Below are 19,423 nucleotides of genomic sequence, written 5' to 3'. Positions count from 1 at the left end.
TCACACGCCCACAGACCAGTGGGGAGAGGCCAGGACATCAGAGCAAGTCCCTACTCTCATAAGAAATGTTAGGCAGCACAGAAAGGGACTCAGGAATTCATCCAAGAAGCTTCAAGAAACTCACCTGATCTACCTGAAGGACAAAGGGCCGAGTCCATCCTTTGGTTTCAGGGAGGGTAGAAATGTCGGTACCAAAAATAAATAATAATAATAATAATTGGAGATATACCAATCTCCTAGAACTGGAAGGGACCTTGAAAGGTTATTGAGTCCAGCCCCCTGCCTTCACTAGCAGGACCAATTTTTGCCCCAGATCCTTAAGTGGCCACCTCAAGGATTGAACTCACAACCCTGGGTTTAGCAGGCCAATGCTCAAACCACTGAGCTATCCCTCCCCCCTTATTCTGCTCTGTAATCTCTGAGTGGAGACCTGGCTGGCCAATTAGCCTGCGAGGAAGCGCCAACACCCCAGTGATAAACACTGACTGAACCTCTGCTAGATGGATCATAGCTACAATTGGTGGCTGATATGGCAGGGGTAAGCAAAAGAGCTGATCTGAGCCCCATGCTCAGATGTGGTCTCTTCACTGCGGTATACCATGACTTGGAAACGGATCTGTGCACCAGGCTGGTTGATCTGGGCCTTGCATACTGAAGGGGGTCTCCGAATTCTGCAACCCCTGCTAGCCTTTGGAAACATGGAGTGGGTTGAGCGCCTTCATTTATGGTCAAAAAGGTCTCTGCTCTGGGCCCATTTGTTACGTTCCCACTTATGATGCCTGGTGTTGGAATCACTGTGCAGCGTGATGTGGGCCTCCTAGTTAAGGGTCGTACCTTCATAAACTGCAAAGAAGCCTTTGCCCAGGATATTGCTGCTGCTCCGGAACTCGATCCACAGCCTGCTATCCATGGAGATAAGAGGCTCGGGGACTTTATCACCACAAAATCTACCTAGAAGGCAGGAAACAGACAATCAAGATCTCTCCACTGATTGGCAGAAGTGGTTTGTGATGGCAATGGAGATAGATGGAGAGACATACAAGGCACCTGCAGTTCAGGAGAGAGTCAATGGTAAAAATAAACAGAGCCATTTAAAGGGCTTTTCACTCCAAGTCCAACTTAGATTTTAAGAAGGGGCCACTTTATTTGTATTCGCCCAGAACAGGGTTCAAATATCATCCGGGAACAAAAGCCAGCCTGGCTCATTCCCAAATGCTGCCACCATTAGCCTGGCTCTCATTTTACCCACACAAAGGCTGAGCCGTCTTAAAAAGCACGTAGGTGAACGCAGCAGGGATTTTAGTCTCTTATTGTGAGACACAAAGTGCTAGGAGCGACAGCCAGTGCTCAGGAGTCCTGGCACTTTACCTTCCATCATTCTTACTGATTTGTACCACGAGGAGCCCTAGTCATGTGCTGGAACCCATTGGACTAGGCACTGCACAGACACAGAATAAAGATGGTCCTGGTTAGTGTTAACTGCATTACAGCTGCGCCCAACCCAGGACAAGGAGCCACAGTACTAAGCGCTGTTCCTGCACATGGCAAGGAGCAGTCCTGCCCCCAGGCACTTCCAGTCTCACTAGACCAGACAGACAAAGGGTGGGAGAACAGTAGGTTAATACGGATGGCAGTGCGGTAAAGAGAGCTCCTGGACAGTTTTGAAAATCTCAGCCTCACTGGCCCAGAAGACAGATCCCTTCCTCCTGTGGATGTAGCATGAAGGAAAACCTCTCCATCACGTCAGCCCTCGTGATCACTTCCACTCCTTGCACATGACACAGAATCATCTTAGTTGAGCGTCTTTTCCTACTCAACCCTCCATAGTCCTATGCCACTTGTTTACACTAAGTGCCTTTCCCCACCACAAGCTCCTTCACTGGGTGCTTCACACAGCTTGATTCTCACTGGTAAATGTCAGTTCCTGAACTGTACCACCGCAAACTGCAATCCAGCAGAGCAATCAGATTAATAATAATAATGATCATTCCTGATGGTTCTACAGCCTGTTTCGGCCAGAAGGCTCCTCACAGCACAGTACAAACAATAAATAAGTGTTAGGAGTAATTAACGCAATATGGTCCTTTTCTTCGCTGGACACCAGCGACACTATCTGCTGTATGCAATAGGGTTGAGGTTTGTTCCTCATTTAAAGGAGTAACTAAATCCCAGTTTATCCAGTTGAATCTGCAGGGGGAATTTGGCAGAGGCTGAATGTAATTACCTAAATTGGAATTCAGCCAGCACATCAGGGTTACGATTGCTGGACTCATGAGAAAAAAGAAAAAAAGGTACATCCAGGGGATAGGTAATAATGTCCAGTGATTGAGAGATTGGTTTTGTGCCTCATCAGAAAGTCAGCATCTTAGTACCAACCAACATGCTGCATGATTGGTTCTCTACCTACTCAGGCCATGTCAAGACTAGGGGAAAAGTTGCACGTTTTAACATGAATTAGCTAACACATGTTAACCAATACGCATTAAAATCCTAGTGTAGAGAAAGCAGTTGTAGTTTTAACATGTTAGCTCTATGTTAACACTAGGCTGCCCTAGGGTTTAACGGTGTGTTACAAACCTAGTGAAGGCAAGCACTGTGGTGGAATAACATCTGCTGAACCACAATTCTGTCTTTTCCTTGTGCATCTCCCATCCAAATGCTAACTCTGACCCGACTCTGCTTAACTTATAAAATCTGACAAAATCACACCCCAAAGGTGCATGGCTGCAAGCACAAGGCTAGTCCAATTGGATCAGGAGTCATTGTGGTATGACAAAGACCGGGACACAGCTTGCTGAAGTTTCCAAAGGTACGGGAAGGAGATGCTGCTAAGTGTCAAGGCTGCAAAGTTATTTAGTTCTAGGGTCACTGAGCAACCGCCTCTTGGATTTCGAATTGGAGTTCAACAAGGATGTCAAGGAGAGGAAATGCAGATGAGGAAGCCAGAATAAGTGAGCTCCGTGGAGTACGATAAAGGGCCCATTCATAAAAAGTTATGCACCATTTAAGGCTGGATTTTCACACACTTCCCTGGGAAAATATGCGGTGCACATTTTTTTCCAGGCAAAATACATGCCTTCACAATTCACGCTAATCCTCTTGCCCACCCCCCTGCCGGACCGCCACCAGCCTGCCTCTTCCTAACTAATTTCATGGCCCCAGCCCCTCTCAGGGGCCATGGCAGCTCACACAAGCCACTTGTTCCGAACGGAACTGTTTGCAAATCCCACCGTATTAAGGAGATTTTTTTTTGAAGTGCTTCAAATATTTGGCAAAAACTGAAGTGACGTAAGGCAAGGCTGCTGGAAGGATGATTCCTGAGGCGTGTGCTCACCCACAGGCACAGGCACTGACTCTACGATCCCCACAGCTCTGCTCCTTGAGACAGCCTCAAAGAAACTGCAGGGAGACCACAGCCTTGCTCCCTCCACCAGTGCCAGGTACCCACGCTACAGCAGAGCAGTCTCCTACCTATACAGCCTTTACCAAAGCAGTCCTGTGGCCCGATCCTGCCCTGCCCAGGTGCTTAGCAGGTAGGAAACACATGGGAACTCAACCCAGCATTGATGACGCATGGTCAGATGCCTAGAAGCAGGAGGGAGGTGCATTTCATACCTACTGAGGGTTATGAACCTGTCTCTACAGACACACTTGTCATCCTCCCTCTTTAAGCTCGTGCTTCTGAGTGGAAGGAAGCCAGCGAGGCTATGCCTCACTTGCACACCCTATTACACAGCCTTGCTCTCTGCAGGCACAAGCCTTCATACTTTTCCCTGCTCACTCAAGTACCTTGCCAGCATGAAGCCTCACAGCCCAGTACACTGGGCACTGAGTCTGGAAATGTCAAAGAGGCCTAACGTCACTAGGAGTTCACTGAAAGCACCAGCCTAGCAGCCCAATCCCTTTCTGGGTCAGACAGCACCATGCTGTCCACCTCAGGGACACATCATGGGCTTACAGCTGGAAAGAATTTGGCATTAATTGTCTCCCCTTGTGTGCTACAACGGGGATCCGTACCATTTGATGGATGGGGATGCTGAGGGTAAGAAACTTGTCCAAGATGAAAGGGAGTTAATGGCAGAGCTCTGAATAGAACCCCGGAGTCCTGACACCCTGCTGGGAGGAGCAGACAGCGCTCTCTCCTCTAAAACACCCAAAGGCTCTTCCAGACACCTGTGCTACCTCAAGAGCTTTGGATTTGGCCTGGTTGCCTTCTCCTCCCAATCCAGAGAACGCCTACTTGGTGCTGAAGTCCATTTTCAATCATTTAATTGATTTCTAAGTATTATGAGAGGAGGGAGGGGTTGGATGGCCCAGAGGCTTGAGGGGAGGGGAGATGCCTTCTAAAATCATACCCTGCCAGGTAGCAGGTTCAAATCCAACTCAAGCTTTTAGCAACCAAAAGCTGCTACCACTTGATGCAGCTCCTATGCAGTGGCCTGTATGAAATGACTTGGGTGTGCCCAGGCCTAGTTCCATGTGACAGAACCATTCCCACAACGGCCAGCACTCTGAGGACAACACCAAGGACCAAATGGATCGTGAAGGCTGACCTAGGGCTGAGCCACATTGGCTGGTCAACGTGGGGGACTCTTTGCCAGGGAATGCAATCTAGTGATGGGAGCAGGGGCCTGGGATTCAGGCCTCTATTCCCAGCTCTGCCCACTGACTCACTGTGGGACCTTGGGCAAATCACTTCCCTTTCTCTACTTCAGCTCTCCAGTCACACAATGAAGAAATATCACTTCCCTACCTCACAAGGCAGTTGGGAGGCTGAACAGCTCCAGGCCTGCAAAAGGATTTAGGCATCTAACCACCACTGATTTCAATGGGAGTTAGGCTCCTTTAAGGATCCAGCCTTAATTATTCTCCATGAAGCACTTTGGGATCCTTGGAAGAAAGGCATTAGCACCAGGCACCTTTGCTCCCAGCAGCTGCAAGGGCCTATTTGCATACTTTCCACACTGCGCCTCTTTAAAAAAAGGAAATAGCCACTCACCTAACAAGGGAGCCTTCCTCCAGTAGCCATCACGCACCTCCACATAATCATACCAGCACAGGCGACTTTTAAACAAGTCCATCGATGTGAAATTTAAAATGATCTGTGAACAGATGGCGCACTGTTATCTTTGCCCAAGGAGCTATTTCACGCTACAGATTCAGTTCCACCAGTGCCGTTATTCTGCATATGAAGTTTAGATAGGACAGGATGGACCAACTTTATTTTTTTGTAGCATCTTTCATTAAAAAAAAACCTTTCACCTGATAGGCTTTTCAGAGCTATAGAGTACAACACAACAGCCAGCACAAGTAACTGGGGGAATTATGGAAAAGATGAAGCAAATTGACTGCACAGGGAATAAAAAAGGCTACTGTTATGTAATTAGGACCAATTTAGGTTTTGTAGCAAAACAAAAAATGGGACCATAGGTTCACCTAATATGAATAAGGGGGAAATACAAAATTAACATTTTCTCTGGGAAAATCTTGATTTTGCTGAAATTTTTCAGTTTTCTGTCAGGAAAATTAAAATGAATTTTTTTTTCTGGTTGAGTTAACCCAAATCAAAACATTCGGGATTGTCAAACCAATTTAAATGTTCCATTTCCAGTCAATTCAACATTAATCTGAGTCTTCTCCAATTGCTGTGGTGCATCATGGGAGTTGTAGTTTGGGTGACTCATGCCTCTATCCCTTTTGGGCAGGTCTCTTTGGCCAGACTACATCCTCCACAATAGACCACTGTCTCCCCTCTGGGTGAGACACTCTGATGCATCATGGGAGATGTAGTCAAGCCAGGAAGACCAGCCCATAGGGGAGAACAGAAGCAGGGAGTACTCAGACTACAATGCTCACGAGTTATCACGAGGGCTAAGGCAAACACAGGTTAACATCACACAGAGCTGCAACAAAATGTTTCAATTTGGTTCAACAAACCACAAATTAAATGTTTCCGTTCAGGAATGTCTCAACATTTTCTTTTTGATTGAAAATGTTTCTACTTTTCCATACTGAAATATTTCAGAGTATCTCACGCTGCAAAAAATTTCAGTATTTCAACTTTTTGTCCAAAATTGGCACAAGAAAAATGTTGAAATATTGGATTTCCCCATGGAATGGAAATTCTGATTTTTGATCAGCTCTGAAAGTAAGATTGTTTTCATTTGAACATGTATGTTCTTGAGTGCTTGACAAGGCATGAATTAAGCTTCACACAACAGTGCTGTCTGGTAGATATTATCCATTTTATTGAGGGGAAACTAAGTCATGCATGCTGCAGCTACACACGAAACAAAAACATTTTCCAGCAATGGTGCAGTTCTCTTCATTGTCCAAACTAAGGGCCGTGCAAAAAAGAAACACGCAGCACAAGTGATGGAAGGTAACAAGACCATTTTTTTAAAACTCTCGGCTCAGTTACACCAGTGCAATCATGCTGACCCAGTGGGGCTGGCTCTGATTTAAGAGCATAATTTGTCCCATGATTTTTATCGTGACAGCGTCCCTTTAAAGTATTCAGTTGTAAGGCCACTAGCTGAGGGAGCGTGAAATTTAGAGCTAGAGGGCTTATTCCTGAAAAGGGACCCTCCCATTTGCATCTGAGAGTCCCATCGAACCCAATAGACCTATTCAGGGTAGTAAGTGTTTGCAAGATTTGGCCCAGAGATTAATTTACATCTAATCTCTTCCAAAGGAATAAGGCCATGCTAAAACCAGGTTTCTAGTCTATATTCTGACCTAATAAACGAGATTATTAAAACTGGAAAGATTTTTAAAATGCTATTTACTTTTCATGATTTACCCTTTATCACTTTCTGCAGTTCTCTGAACTTGAACAATGAAAACAGACTAGTCAGTTTCAGTTCAGTTTACAGACAGCATCTGGGGCTCACTCACTAGCTCAATGCAGCAATGTCTTGGCTGTAAACACCACAGTGGAAGGTCTATTTTAGGCATTTTAAAATGCTGGATTATTTTTTCCTTTAAATGGGATTTAGATTTTATAAACATTTGTTTTTCACAGAACTTACATTTTGGGTCACATCTAACCTAACCCTTGTAACTGAGGCAGAGAGACACATAAAGAGCATATAAAAGCTTGAATCATTTAAAAACCATCAAATATCATTTTAAGAGCCTGCACTGTTCTTAGAAATTTTTCTAATATCAGAAGGTCTCTGTTTGGGCCTGATCTTGCAAGATACTTGCACATCTCAGGACTGGACCCAGAGGCAATGGAACCAGGGCCAGCTCCAGGAACCAGCATGCCAAGCTGGTGCTTGGGGCGGCATTCTGCAAGGGGCGGCAGTCCCTGTTATTTTGCCCCCAAGCAGTGCGTCGAATTGCTGCCGCAGAGGGCGGGGGCAGTCCGTGTGCCCTTAGGGCGGCAGGCGCGTTTCCGCAGTGAGGGCAATTCCGCCGCAGCTTCTATGTTTAGCTGTCTGGGGCGGCTTCAGCTAAACATAGAAGCTGCCGCCGAATTGCGGCCTCCGCGGAAACGCCCCTGCCGCCCTAAGGGCACAAGGACTGCCGCACCCGCGGGGGCAATTCGGCGCACTGCTTGGGGCGGCGAAAACTGTAGAGCCGGCCCTGAATGGAACCCAGCGATGTCAGAGCTCTGGCTCAGATCCCTCAAAGGTAGTAAGGCAGCTCACTGTGGGAGTTAGGCACCTAAATCCCTTTGAGGGTCTGGGCCTCAGGCCCTGAATAAGGTAGCTCGGCAGAAAGGCAGCTGTAAGCAAATGTTTGCTGAAGTGAGAGCTATGGTTTCTTTTTGCACTGTTTTGTTTTCAGGGTGCATCTGAAATGCTTCTCTATGGGGTTTACTGATTAGCTGCCATGCAGAGGAGCTCCCACACAGAGCAGCACACCTGTTGCAATCTGACATGATGCAAACGGGTTGAATGCAGTGTTGTTAACAGATTAAGGAAAGATTTCATTTCCACTAGAAGATAAATAAAAACAAAGGAAACTGAAAAGCAAACAGAGGAAGCAACTGATTGAGGCTCAGCAGGTCTTGCAATCTGAAGACATCTGAAGATCGGTGGGTGGCGTTCCAGCTGACAGCAGCATTTCCCTGTGCAGGTGATGTCCTGGATTCTCAGCCCCCCTTCAGGAACCAAGGGCAATTTTGCTCACAACGTTACAGAGCTAGTCAGAGTGGTAGGAAGGAAGCTTTGAGAGGTGCGCATCTGAGCTCTCAGCGCAGCCAGAGTTAGTAGGCTGATGGATGGCTAACAGGCAGGTAAGGACCACGAGGAAAGGCCAGTAGGCACCTAGGAGAGATGCTATACCCTGGATTCTGGCTTTCCACACACATTTAGTATTAGTCCTAGTTCTCCCCCATCCCGAGTGGAAGGACCCATTATTATGTTGCACTGATGATTTCTTAAGGCTGCACAGGTCCCCTATTGTTCTAGGGACAAAAGCCATTACCCAAATTCCCCAAAAAGCAAAAGGCTGCAAGATTGAAAATGCTGGTTTAGAAACCTCACTGAACACTAAAAAACAGATCTGGGGGATTTTCAACCCAGCAGACATATTCGAGAAGAAAATGACTTCTTAGGTTGTTTAGTGAAGTCCATTCCCCCAGGACCAATGCAGGGTTGTTCCCCACATCGCCTAGTGCTTTGTCCAGTCTGCAGCATTATATGAGTTCCTGTAAGTGATAGAGATTTCACCACTCCCATTAGGTGACTGTCCAACAGCTTACTACACCTCACTCCCAGGAAGTTTCTCCAAATACTCAGGCACTGTCTACACTAGCACTTATGTTGCCAAAACTTTTGTCGCTCATGGGTGTGGGGGGAAAAAACCCCTGAGTGACATAAGTTTTGCCAGCACACATGCTCATGTGCACTGCGCTATGTCGGCGGGAGACGCTCTCCAACTGACAGAGCTACTGCCACTTGTTGAGCTGGTTTTATTATGTCAACAGGAGAGCTCTCTGCCGTCGGCGTAACGTGGCTTGCCCTGTGCCGCTGTAAGCTTGTAAGTGTTGATATGGCTCTCTTTCACTTTTCCCCCTCCTGGTAGCAGTAATTATATCCCATGGATCATCTTTAATAAATCCTCTCCATCCTTTGTGTAAACCTTGTCTATAATTACAGAGAGCTATCATGTTTCCCCATAGCCATCACATAGCTGGGTTTAGCTCTTATTTTCTCTTTTTAAAACAACCCTTCCTTTTGCTGCTCTTCTCAACTCCATCCAATTGGCAAATGCCTTCCTGGAAATATGGTGCCCAGAACCGTGGGCAATACCGCCGCTACACTCGCATCAGAGTTGGACAGAGGAGGACAGTTCCCCCTGCTCTGAATGTGCCGCCCGTTTTAATAGTTTGCTGGCAGCAGCTCAGAGTTGTTGCCTGACATGGCCCTTTGAGCTCCCCAAAAGCTCTGCACTGAATTCTGCTTTCTTGGGAGAGTCACTAAAGAGCCTGTGGAGCTTTCATTGTCAGCTGCTCAACTGGGCAGTGCACGGACCGCCTTCCCGTGTGCACGCATTTGCTGCATGTACATCAATGGAGATGAGTGAAGGGGGACAAATTTTCCATGAGAACGAAGAGGCTGGAAGAACCCCCACACAGATTGCCCACCATCTCCTCATACTAGAACAATAGTGAAGGGGAGCACATCACAACCCACATTGTCCAAATACTCCCCTGAATCTATTGGGGGCCCCCACAGATATGCAGCAAACAAAACCGGTCCTCATATGCAGGGCTCTATTCTGAAAGGAGAGAAGATCAGTGCAGAATATTGTATGTGGAGACCTGAACTCCCACAGCAAACACCTATCCATGGAAGCTGGTACTCTGTAATCATTGGCTCCACTTACCTGTGCAAGACTCCACCAGATGAGCCTCCACTTAGATCAAGATGGTGCACAGCCTCTGCATTCAGGATGAAAACAGGTGTGGCATAGGGCATCCCAGCAAGTTGCAAATGCAACCCTCAGGCAAAAGCACATGCCTGTAAACTGCAGATACAATTTTCAGTCTAACCTACCTTCTCCCCAGGAGTCACAGATATTCTCCACACGCAGTGGGAATAGGAAGGATAGCCATTTGGAAAACCAGGAGCAGAGAAATTCCCCGTCGTGTCCTGCAAGGTCTCCCCACAAGCTATGTAATTGAAAGACAGCAGCAAAGAGTTACCATCTGAAAGAAGTTGGTCAGAGTTTATCAAACTGTTTTTGATCTTCTATTGTGGGTAGCCTTGCACCTCTAGATCACTGACTCAAATCCAGCCTCATTCGGTAGTGATCAGTGGTCATTGCCATCTGTCTGTCTGGTGGCCTCGGTGAAGTTCATCAACATCCATGGGATAAGAATGATTTATCCAGCTGGGGATGCTTAGAAAATAGATCATTACAAAGGGTAACTTCTCTCCCCTCCCTTTGCACCACACACTTTTTTAATATATTTTTTATTATCTGAATTGTGGTAGATCTTTTCTTCCCTCTCCACAAAATGCAAAATTATTAAAACCAAAGCCAGTCACTAGAAAAGCTATTTTCCCCTCATTACAATCTGCTCAATAAAGTTCTCCTTAGTTACCATTGTTAATACTCTTTTTCGGGTTAAAACACTGTGACAAAAGCTAGCTGAGCCCCAAAGCACCCTCAGTTCACAGAGTCAACTCTGCATTGTAGCAAGATGTGGCATAAGATTTTAATGTCGAAGCTTTGCCCCGCTCTCCACCACGCGCTGTTTGTTGCCTGTTGCAGCGGGAGAGACGTAGATCTCAAAGTTTTTAAACACCGTTCTTTAGGCAACAGGCTTCCAACATCTGTGAAATCAGCTACGACTGTAGTTCCTGTTCACTGAGCCAGGAAGGAAGGGGCTAGAATGTGGAATGACATATACACGTGCAGAGCAGATGATGACTGACTGGGGCAGGAGACCCCACATTTCAAAGCGCCTATTTCACCCACAGGGTTCAAAAGCTGCATATGAATACACACACCGTGGAGCAGATATCAGACTGCTGCTCAACTGCTCTGGATTGCTTTGGATTTCATAAACCTTGTACCCACTCCCGTTCTAAAGTTAGGTCTGACCGTTGCTTGGTTTCCCCAGCAACTGTGAGGCAGCCCCCAAGAATCCTTCATTAAGCAGGAGCGCTTTGAAAGATTTGACAAGATGGAACATCTGCCTCCATTTCTCATGCAAATGCCATGAACGCTACTCGGCCTGGCACCCCTGACACTGCCTGACGCTGCGGGTTGCTCACTAATTTTTCAGCCTTGATCACAATTAGAGGGGTGGGTTGGAACCTGGAGGTGAAGAGAGACTGGCCCCATTCAGGACACTTAATATATGAAAAAAATGTCATCACCCAGGCCAGAAATCCTAATTACCCTACAGTACTTTGACCCACAACTTAACAGGCCAAACAGGAAAGATGACCTGCAGGCAGCAGCCGTGGGGATGGGACGTACAGATGTCTTTCTCCTATTGAATGGCTCATAAGAAAGTTTAAAGGTGAAGACACCAAGATGGAAAAGTCACAGATTCCAAGTAGAGATACAAGGTGGGCGAGGTCATCTCTTTTATTAGACCAGCTTCTGCTGGTGAAAGAGACAAGCTTATAGACAAGAGAAGCTGGTCTAATAAAAGAGATGACCTCACCCAACTTGTCTCTCTAATATCCTGGGACTGACATGGCTACAACAAGACCACAAACAATGCAGGTAGTAAGTTTGTACATGCTAGATGCAGGGGCCTCAGAGGTGAAGCCAAACTTCTTGTAAAACTGCTAGAGAGCAGCATGCAGCTTTTGAACTCTGCGGGTGAAATAGGCACTTTGAAATGTGGGGTGGCATGCCCCAGTCAGTCATCATATAAGGGGGAAAGGCGTGCCCCTCCTAGGGAGGTATTAGAAAACAGCAAATCAGAATCTAAAATCTCCAGCTTGCTCTCCATTCCTAACAGAAACAGCTATCAGCGCTGAGAAAACAGGAGCCCTGATGCAACCACAAAAGGCCATCACACCAGGGCAAGTGCAACCCATTAGGTGACCTAGGTGGTCGCCTAGGGCACTAGCATTTGAGGGGCAGGATTTTGGGTCCTTTGTCGGCAACCGCGGCTGCCGGATCTTCGGCGGCAACCGCGGCGGCCGGATCTTCAGCCGCCCCGGTCGGCAGCGGCATTTAGGCGGAGGGAGATGGGGCAGGGGGGCGCGGGGAGGCCCGCCTGCAGCAAGTAAGCGTGGGGGCGGCGGCATGCAGGGTAACTGCTCCCTGCCCTAGCTCACTTCTGCCCCGCCTCCTCCCTGAGCACGCCACCCTGCTCTGCTTGTCTCTCTCCCAGGCTTGCGGCGCCAAACAGCTGATTGGCGCCGCAAACCTGGGAGGTGGGAGAAGTGGAGCAGTGACAGCGTGCTCGGGGAGGAGGCGGAGCAGAGGTGAGCTGAGGCGGGGAGCTGCCGCGGGGTGGGGGGGACCACAGGGCAGAAGGGGGGGAGTTGCTGCAGGAGGAGGCGCCTCAGGGTGGGGAGTGGGGAGCTGCCGTGGGGGGGAGCGCCTTAGGGCCGTGGGGGGACGGAGAGCTGCCACAGGGCTCGGGGGGGGGGGGGCACAAGGTGGAAGTTTCGCCTAGGGCGTGAAACATCCTTGCACCCGCTCTGCATCACACTGCCCTTTTTAGCTTCCAAGTGCTCTACAATGGAAATCAACTTCTCCGCCCAGGCCCCTCCAGTGTGTCTGGCAAGTATTATCACTCCATTGCACAGACGGGTGGAGCAAGGTACCCAGAGAAAATGAAAGCCTCAGAGCCACAAAAGGAGCTAATCTCCCATCTGGAATTACAGCTCCCGAGGGGCTGATTCACAGTAGTGTATTTGCACTGCTAGTCCACACACCCACAAATGCTACATGTCCAAAAGGTCTGCCAGCTCCCTGGGCCAGACGTGGAAGTGCTCACTGGACTGGGTTTAAAAAAATTCATATGGGGGAGAAGGTGCTGGTCTCCTAGTGCCAGAGCCTGAAGGCTTTCCACATGTGGAGCAGGTAAAGTCCAACCCTCATTCTCCAAACATCTGAGCTTTCCTGGAGGTCCCTTCTCTTGGGGCTGTTCAGTCTGCGTGGCTTACGGCATTCCCGGCCACACTGCCCAAAAAAGGGCCAGTGATGAAGCATCCACCTCGCAGATCACCCTCAAGGAGACTGACTGAGACCTGCTATTTTTTGTTACAAGAACAGCAAGTCACTCTGGAGCCAGTCATCTTGAATCATCACTGATGGCTGGAAGGTTGGCTCAAGGAATATCTGACCATTTGGGGGCATGTCCCAGGTTGTTGGGCCTACCCACTATGTGGCTGACAAATCAACACAGCTTTTCTGAGCGGGGGAAGAAAGAACAACTGCTCAAACACAAGTTGCCTCCGTGGAGAGATAATTACAGGGCACACATATCATATTGCCCTAATTACACGGGATAAAGAGGATGATTGCTCTCAGCTAAACCACAGTGTGGCTTGCAGGGGAATTAGTTTTGGGCTCACTAAGTGCAATTACCCAGTAATCTGCAGGATCATGTAATTACTTTGCAGATACTGGGTACTTACCAGCCAACACTATTCTGTTACAGTATCAATAAAGGAGAGTTGGGAGTTACTTCCTACAAGGTAAACATTCTCAGAAATTCTATTTGCTTATTAGTCACAAAAGGGTGTGTCAAGTATCAGAGGGGTAGCCGTGTTAGTCTGGTTCTGTAAAAGCAGCAAAGAATCCTGTGGCACCTTATAGACTAACAGACGTTTTGCAGCATGAGCTTTCGTGGGTGAATACCCACTTCTTCGGATGCAAGGCAAAACGTCTGTTAGTCTATAAGGTGCCACAGGATTCTTTGCTGCTTTTACAAAAGGGTGTGTGTTGGTGTGGGAGGCAGGTATTGGTGTTTGTGTGTATGTTGGGGGGGGACATATGTTGAATTTACTTTCCCTTTACAAGTGACCAGCAAATGCTTAAAATAGGAGTGAATGCAGTGCAGAGGCGCGCCTGTGCTGGCTGGTTCAATATCCCAGCAGCGAGAGCCCAATAAGGGATTTTAGCACAGCACAGCAACAAGGTAGGCAAGTTTGACATTTTTCCCTTTTAGCCCCTGCGATTTGGGGTATGCAGCACGTTTCCCAGCGGTTTGTTTTTCAGCTTAAAGGGATGTGTTAACAGGGATGGTGCACATGGAATAGTTCTACTTCCGCTCAGACTGTGACCCTGGAAGACTCACAAATTGCCTCCTCCCTTCTAAACCACCAACATGGCTACTTCAGACAGGAAAAACGGCTGCCCCCTTAGCAGTGGGAATTTGGAAAGTGCCGGGGGTGTGAAAAGACCATGCTTTTAAAGACTGGGCTTACTCTCCCATTCACTTAGATGCCAAGAACAAGGAGTCAGAGCTCCCCTGCTCCTCACCAGATTAGCAGAGTAGACAGCCTGGCCCGAAGGAAACAAGCCATGGAAAATTGGGTCCCTACCTGGATAATAGACTCTGAACATGGTGCAGCAATGCATTTTCTCTACTGAAAAATGGTGGTGGAGGACAGCTTGACTTTAGCTTCCTTTTCAGCAAAGCATGCTGGGAAGGGGAGGAATCTAGGGACCTATCAAATGCAGGCGCTACCACCTCCCAATCACTGCTGGGGAAGACAGTAAAGAGTCCTAAGCCCTAAAAAAATCAGGACTACTGACAAAGCACTAATAAAAGTTCAGTTCCCCCAGCTTGAAGCACTTAGATGATCACCTTCTCAGAGCTCTTTCATCAAAGGGATCATTAACATGCTATTGGACTCCGGGGCCTTCCAGATGAAGCACGTGTATGGGACAGAGTTGGAGCCATCTGCACTGGCCATATTTACCTGGGCACTTGTACAACTTCCTCGCCTGAGCAATGTCTCCCTGACTCAGCCGAATGCGTTGACCGATAGTTGGCCGAACCCCATTGTCATCTCGACGGGGAAGGATGGTGTCCAGGAAGACCCCTCTGGAGTAAGAGAGACAGACAACAGTGAAAATGGCATGATGTGCTGAGGGCAATCACGGTTCAGCATGAGAATCCCATGACCACATACCCTGTGCTAGCAGGAAGGGGGAATAGAACCTGACTGGGCAACGTATTTTATGAGAAATTTGTGCTTTGATATACATGTTCTCCCAACACCTGATAGCTTCCAAATGCGCAGGCATCTCTGCCAATTTAGTAAATTCCTCTCTGGGACTAGCAGAGGCTGCGGCTGCTTCTATTTCAGCACAAACACTTTACTTACCATAAATCAGAGAAAGCAATAAAATATCCTTTTACCAGGTTAAAATCAACATAATGCCCACTGGATCAACAATAGCACAGATTGGACAGCATGGCCATGGGAGCCGCTTGAGATTGTGCTCATAGTGATCATTGCGGACTGAGACGACTATAGACTTGCCATTCTTAGATGTTAAAACCAAGAGGCTCCTCTGCTCATGTCTAACTCATCCCCACTCTTGGTCCTTTTGAGCGGGCCAAGCCTCCGAGCCAATGACTCTTTGCATCTTTTTCCCATTCTCCTCTTTGTGCCTGCTTCCACATTGTCCCTTATTCGCAGCGCCCCCTCCCCATGTCTGAGACCTTGATTCAACACAGGATTTAAGCATATGCTTGACTTCCAGTATGCAAGCAGCTCCACTGAAATCAACATACCTATTGTGCAAGGGTTTTTAATGCAAAAGCTACTTCAATGTAACATTACAGGGAGGCAGTGGAGCCTAGTGGATAGAGTGCTGGATGGGGCCTAAGGAGACCTGGGTTCTATTCTCAGCTCAGCGCCCAGCCCGCTGGGTGACCTTGGGCAAGTCACTTCACTGCCCAGTGCCTCACTTTCCCCATCTGCAAAAGGAGGATAATGATACTGAGCTCCTTTGTAAAGTGCTTTGAGATCTCTAGATGAACAGTCCTGTGGAAGAGGTCAAATGTGAGGGGGAAGTCAGAAAATGAAAGTTTAGGGTCTTAAAACTAAGTTAACTCAGCCGCGCTACCCCTGGGCATTATTTTACATCACCCCAAAATACATTCCGAGTCTCACAGTGCAGATTGTAGTGACATGTTTGAACAGAGATTGTCAGTTCCTTGGGATATGGCTTGTCTTCCTAAGGGAAATGACCACAGTCCTAAAGGGAACCCGAGGAAAGGCAGGGCTGAGAGCAATAAGATTATTGCAACGCAGGTAGGCCCAGGTCCAACAAAGTGTTAAGGTAGGTGCTTATCTTCAAGCATATGAGTCATGCCACTGATGTCAATGGGACCATGCATGGGTGTAAGTACTGTGTTGGACTGGGAATGTTGGAGAGTGTGGAGGTTTTCTTTGTTTGATTTGAATAAAGACAGGCAGAGTAGTAGTGATTAGAGTCGGTCAAAAATTCCATCAACATTTTTTCAACAATTATAATTGGGGATGGAGATGAGGCAACAACCGGGTGGTGTATAAATGGCACTTGCTGACTTGGGGAGCTTTTCAAAGGCCCAAATGGCCAGCAGGTTCTCACTGGGAGCTAGGGCCAGATCCTCAATGGTATTTAGGCACCTAACTCCATGGAAATCAATATGTTTCCTGCTTTATGCTATGAAGGTATCAAAGACGTTACTTCTAGCCTCCTGTCCCAGGAGTTTCTGTCTAGGGTTACTGAATTCTCTGAAGAGCCAGTCATAGGCCCTTCCTCCCTCTGCTCACACCCAGAGTGACAGAGCTAGGTTAAGGGGAAGATGAAAAGTGCTTTTTCTTTTTTTTAAATAAAGAGGGGTGGTAGCAATGTGGGTATAAAACACTCTGTGCTGTGCTACGCAAGCCCAGCCGGTTGCTGATCCACAGAGGATCGTGTGTCACCAGCCAGAGGAATTACCCCATTAGTTCAACTGACAGCGGTTCATGATTGTAGTGCTGGAGTTCCGGGGTTCAGTCCCCAGTGACACCCACTAATGGCAGCTGTTATAGGGTGACACAGATCCCTACTGTCTGGCACTGTCCCATGCAGGCCCCGCTGACAGCAATTCCCGCCCCTAGGGCCAGGGCCGTCCCTAGGGCAGTCCGGGACCTGGAGTGGAAATGACAAATCCGTCACTTCCGGGACCGACCCGTCACTTCCGGGACCGACCACACTGGCCAATCGCGCCAGCCCATGGTGCTCCGCCCTCCCCCGAAAGCACGGGGCCCAGAGTGGTCACCCCAATTTGCTGTACCTTAGGGCCAAACAGGTCCACCTAACATTTGGGCGATGCTGCGCCTGCGCTGGCTGGTGCTCAGCGAGCTGCCGGCTGCACTGCTGGGCGCACTCTTCCGGCATGGCCAGGGCTTCCACATGTCCGCCCAGCTGCCTTTGCCACCGCTGGTACCACCAAGCACATGCCTAGCAGCTCTGTGGCCTTCCCAGGCAATTTAAAAGGGCCCTGGGCTCCTGGCAGCCACTGTTGCTACCATGGCAGTGGCCAGGGCCCCCAGGCCCTTTTAAATCACCCAGGCCCCTGGACAATTGCCCCCACCCCCCCGTCGGTGGGCCTGGTCCCATGCTTCCTTTCACAGTGGCTCTCATAGACTCATAGACTTTAAGGTCAGAAGGGACCATTATGATCATCTAGTCTGACCTCCTGCACAAAGCAGGCCACAGAATCTTACCCATCCACTTCTATAACAAACCCCTAACCTATGTCTGAGTTACTGAAGTCTTCAAATTGTGGTTTGAAGACCTCAAGCTGCAGAGAATCCTCCAGCAAGTGACCCATGCCCCATGCTGCAGAGGAAGGCGAAAAACCTCCAGGGCCTCTGCCAATCTGCCCTGGAGGAAAATTCCTTCCCGACCCCAAATATGGCGATCAGTTAAACCCTGAGCATGTGGGCAAGACTCACCAGCCAGCACCCAGGAAAGAATTCTCTGTAGTAACTCAGATCCCAACCCATCTAACATCCCATCACAGACCACTGGGCATACTTACCTGCTGATAATCAAAGATCAATTGCCCAATTAATTGCCAAAATTAGGCTCTCTCATCATACCATCCCTTCCATAAACTTATCAAGCTTAGTCTTAAAGCCAGATATGTCTTTTGCCCCCACTATTCCCCTTGGAAGGCTGTTCCAGAACTTCACTCCTCTAATGGTTAGAAACCTTCGTCTAATTTCAAGTCTAAACTTCCTAGTGTCCAGTTTATACCCATTTGTTCTTGTGTCCACATTGGTACTAAGCTTAAATAATTCCTCTCCCTCCCTAATATTAATCTCTCTGATATATTTATAAAGAGCAAGCATATCCCCCCTCAACCTTCTTTTGGTTAGGCTAAACAAGCCAAGCTCTTTGAGTCTCCTTTCATAAGACAGGTTTTCCATTCCTCGGATCATCCTAGTAGCCCGTCTCTGAACCTGTTCCAGTTTGAATTCATCCTTCTTAAACATGGGAGACCAGAACTGCACAAAGTATTCCAGATGAGGTCTCACCAGTGCCTTATATAACGGTACTAACACTTCCTTATCTTTGCTGAAAATACCTCGCCTCATGCATCCTAAAACTACATTAGCTTTTTTAACGGCCATATCACATTGGCAGCTCATAGTCATCCTGTGATCAACCAATACTCCGAGGTCCTTCTCCTCCTCTGTTACTTCCAACTGATGTGTCCCCAATTTATAACTAAAATTCTTATTATTAATCCCTAAACGCATGACCTTGCACTTTTCACTATTGAATTTCATCCTATTACTATTACTCCAGTTTACAAGGTCATTCAGAACTTCCTGTATGATATCCCGGTCCTTCTCTGTGTTAGCAATACCTCCCAGCTTTGTGTCATCCGCAAACTTTATTAGCACATTCCCGCTTTTTGTGCCAAGGTCAGTAATAAAAAGGTTAAATAAGATTGGTCCCAAAACTGATCCCTGAGGAACTCCACTAGTAACCTCCTTCCAGCCTGACAGTTCACCCTTCAGTACGACCCGTTGTAGTCTCCCCTTTAACCAGTTCCTTATCCACATTTCAATTTTCATATTGATCCCCATCTTTTCCAATTTAACTAATAATTTCCCATGTGGAACCGTGTCAAATGCCTTACTGAAATCGAGGTAAATTAGATCTACTGCATTTCCTTTGTCTAAATAATCTGTTACCTTCTCAAAGAAGGAGATCAGGTTGGTTTGGCACGATCTACCTTTTGTAAAACCATGTTGTAATTTGTCCCAATTACCATTGACCTCAATGTCCTTAACTACTTTCTTCTTCAAAAATTTTTCCAAGACCTTACATACTACAGATGTCAAACTAACAGGCCTATAGTTACTCGGATCACATTTTTTCCCTTTCTTAAAAATAGGAACTATGGTAGCAATTCTCCAGTCGTACGGTACAACCCCTGAGTTTACCGATTCATTAAAAATTCTTGCTAATGGGCTTGCAATTTCAT

General features: G+C 47.5%; 1 protein-coding gene across 1 annotated transcript in view; it reads right to left on the bottom strand.

The window, feature by feature from the left end:
• TLL2 (tolloid like 2) overlaps positions 1-19,423 on the bottom strand; it is a 201,239-nt gene that overhangs the window by 34,992 nt on the left and 146,824 nt on the right. The window contains exons 8-11 of the mRNA XM_045025295.1: positions 14,862-14,986; positions 10,011-10,126; positions 5,000-5,102; positions 835-951 (exon numbers count right to left, since the gene is read on the bottom strand). Coding sequence (XP_044881230.1) covers positions 835-951; positions 5,000-5,102; positions 10,011-10,126; positions 14,862-14,986 — 461 coding nt within the window. The remainder of the gene's footprint in view (positions 1-834; positions 952-4,999; positions 5,103-10,010; positions 10,127-14,861; positions 14,987-19,423) is intronic.

Source organism: Mauremys mutica, chromosome 7, assembly GCF_020497125.1.
Source record: "Mauremys mutica isolate MM-2020 ecotype Southern chromosome 7, ASM2049712v1, whole genome shotgun sequence".
NCBI lineage: Eukaryota > Metazoa > Chordata > Testudines > Geoemydidae > Mauremys > Mauremys mutica.
Note: the sequence above shows the minus strand (reverse complement) of the source record. Positions and strands in the feature narration are given on the sequence as shown.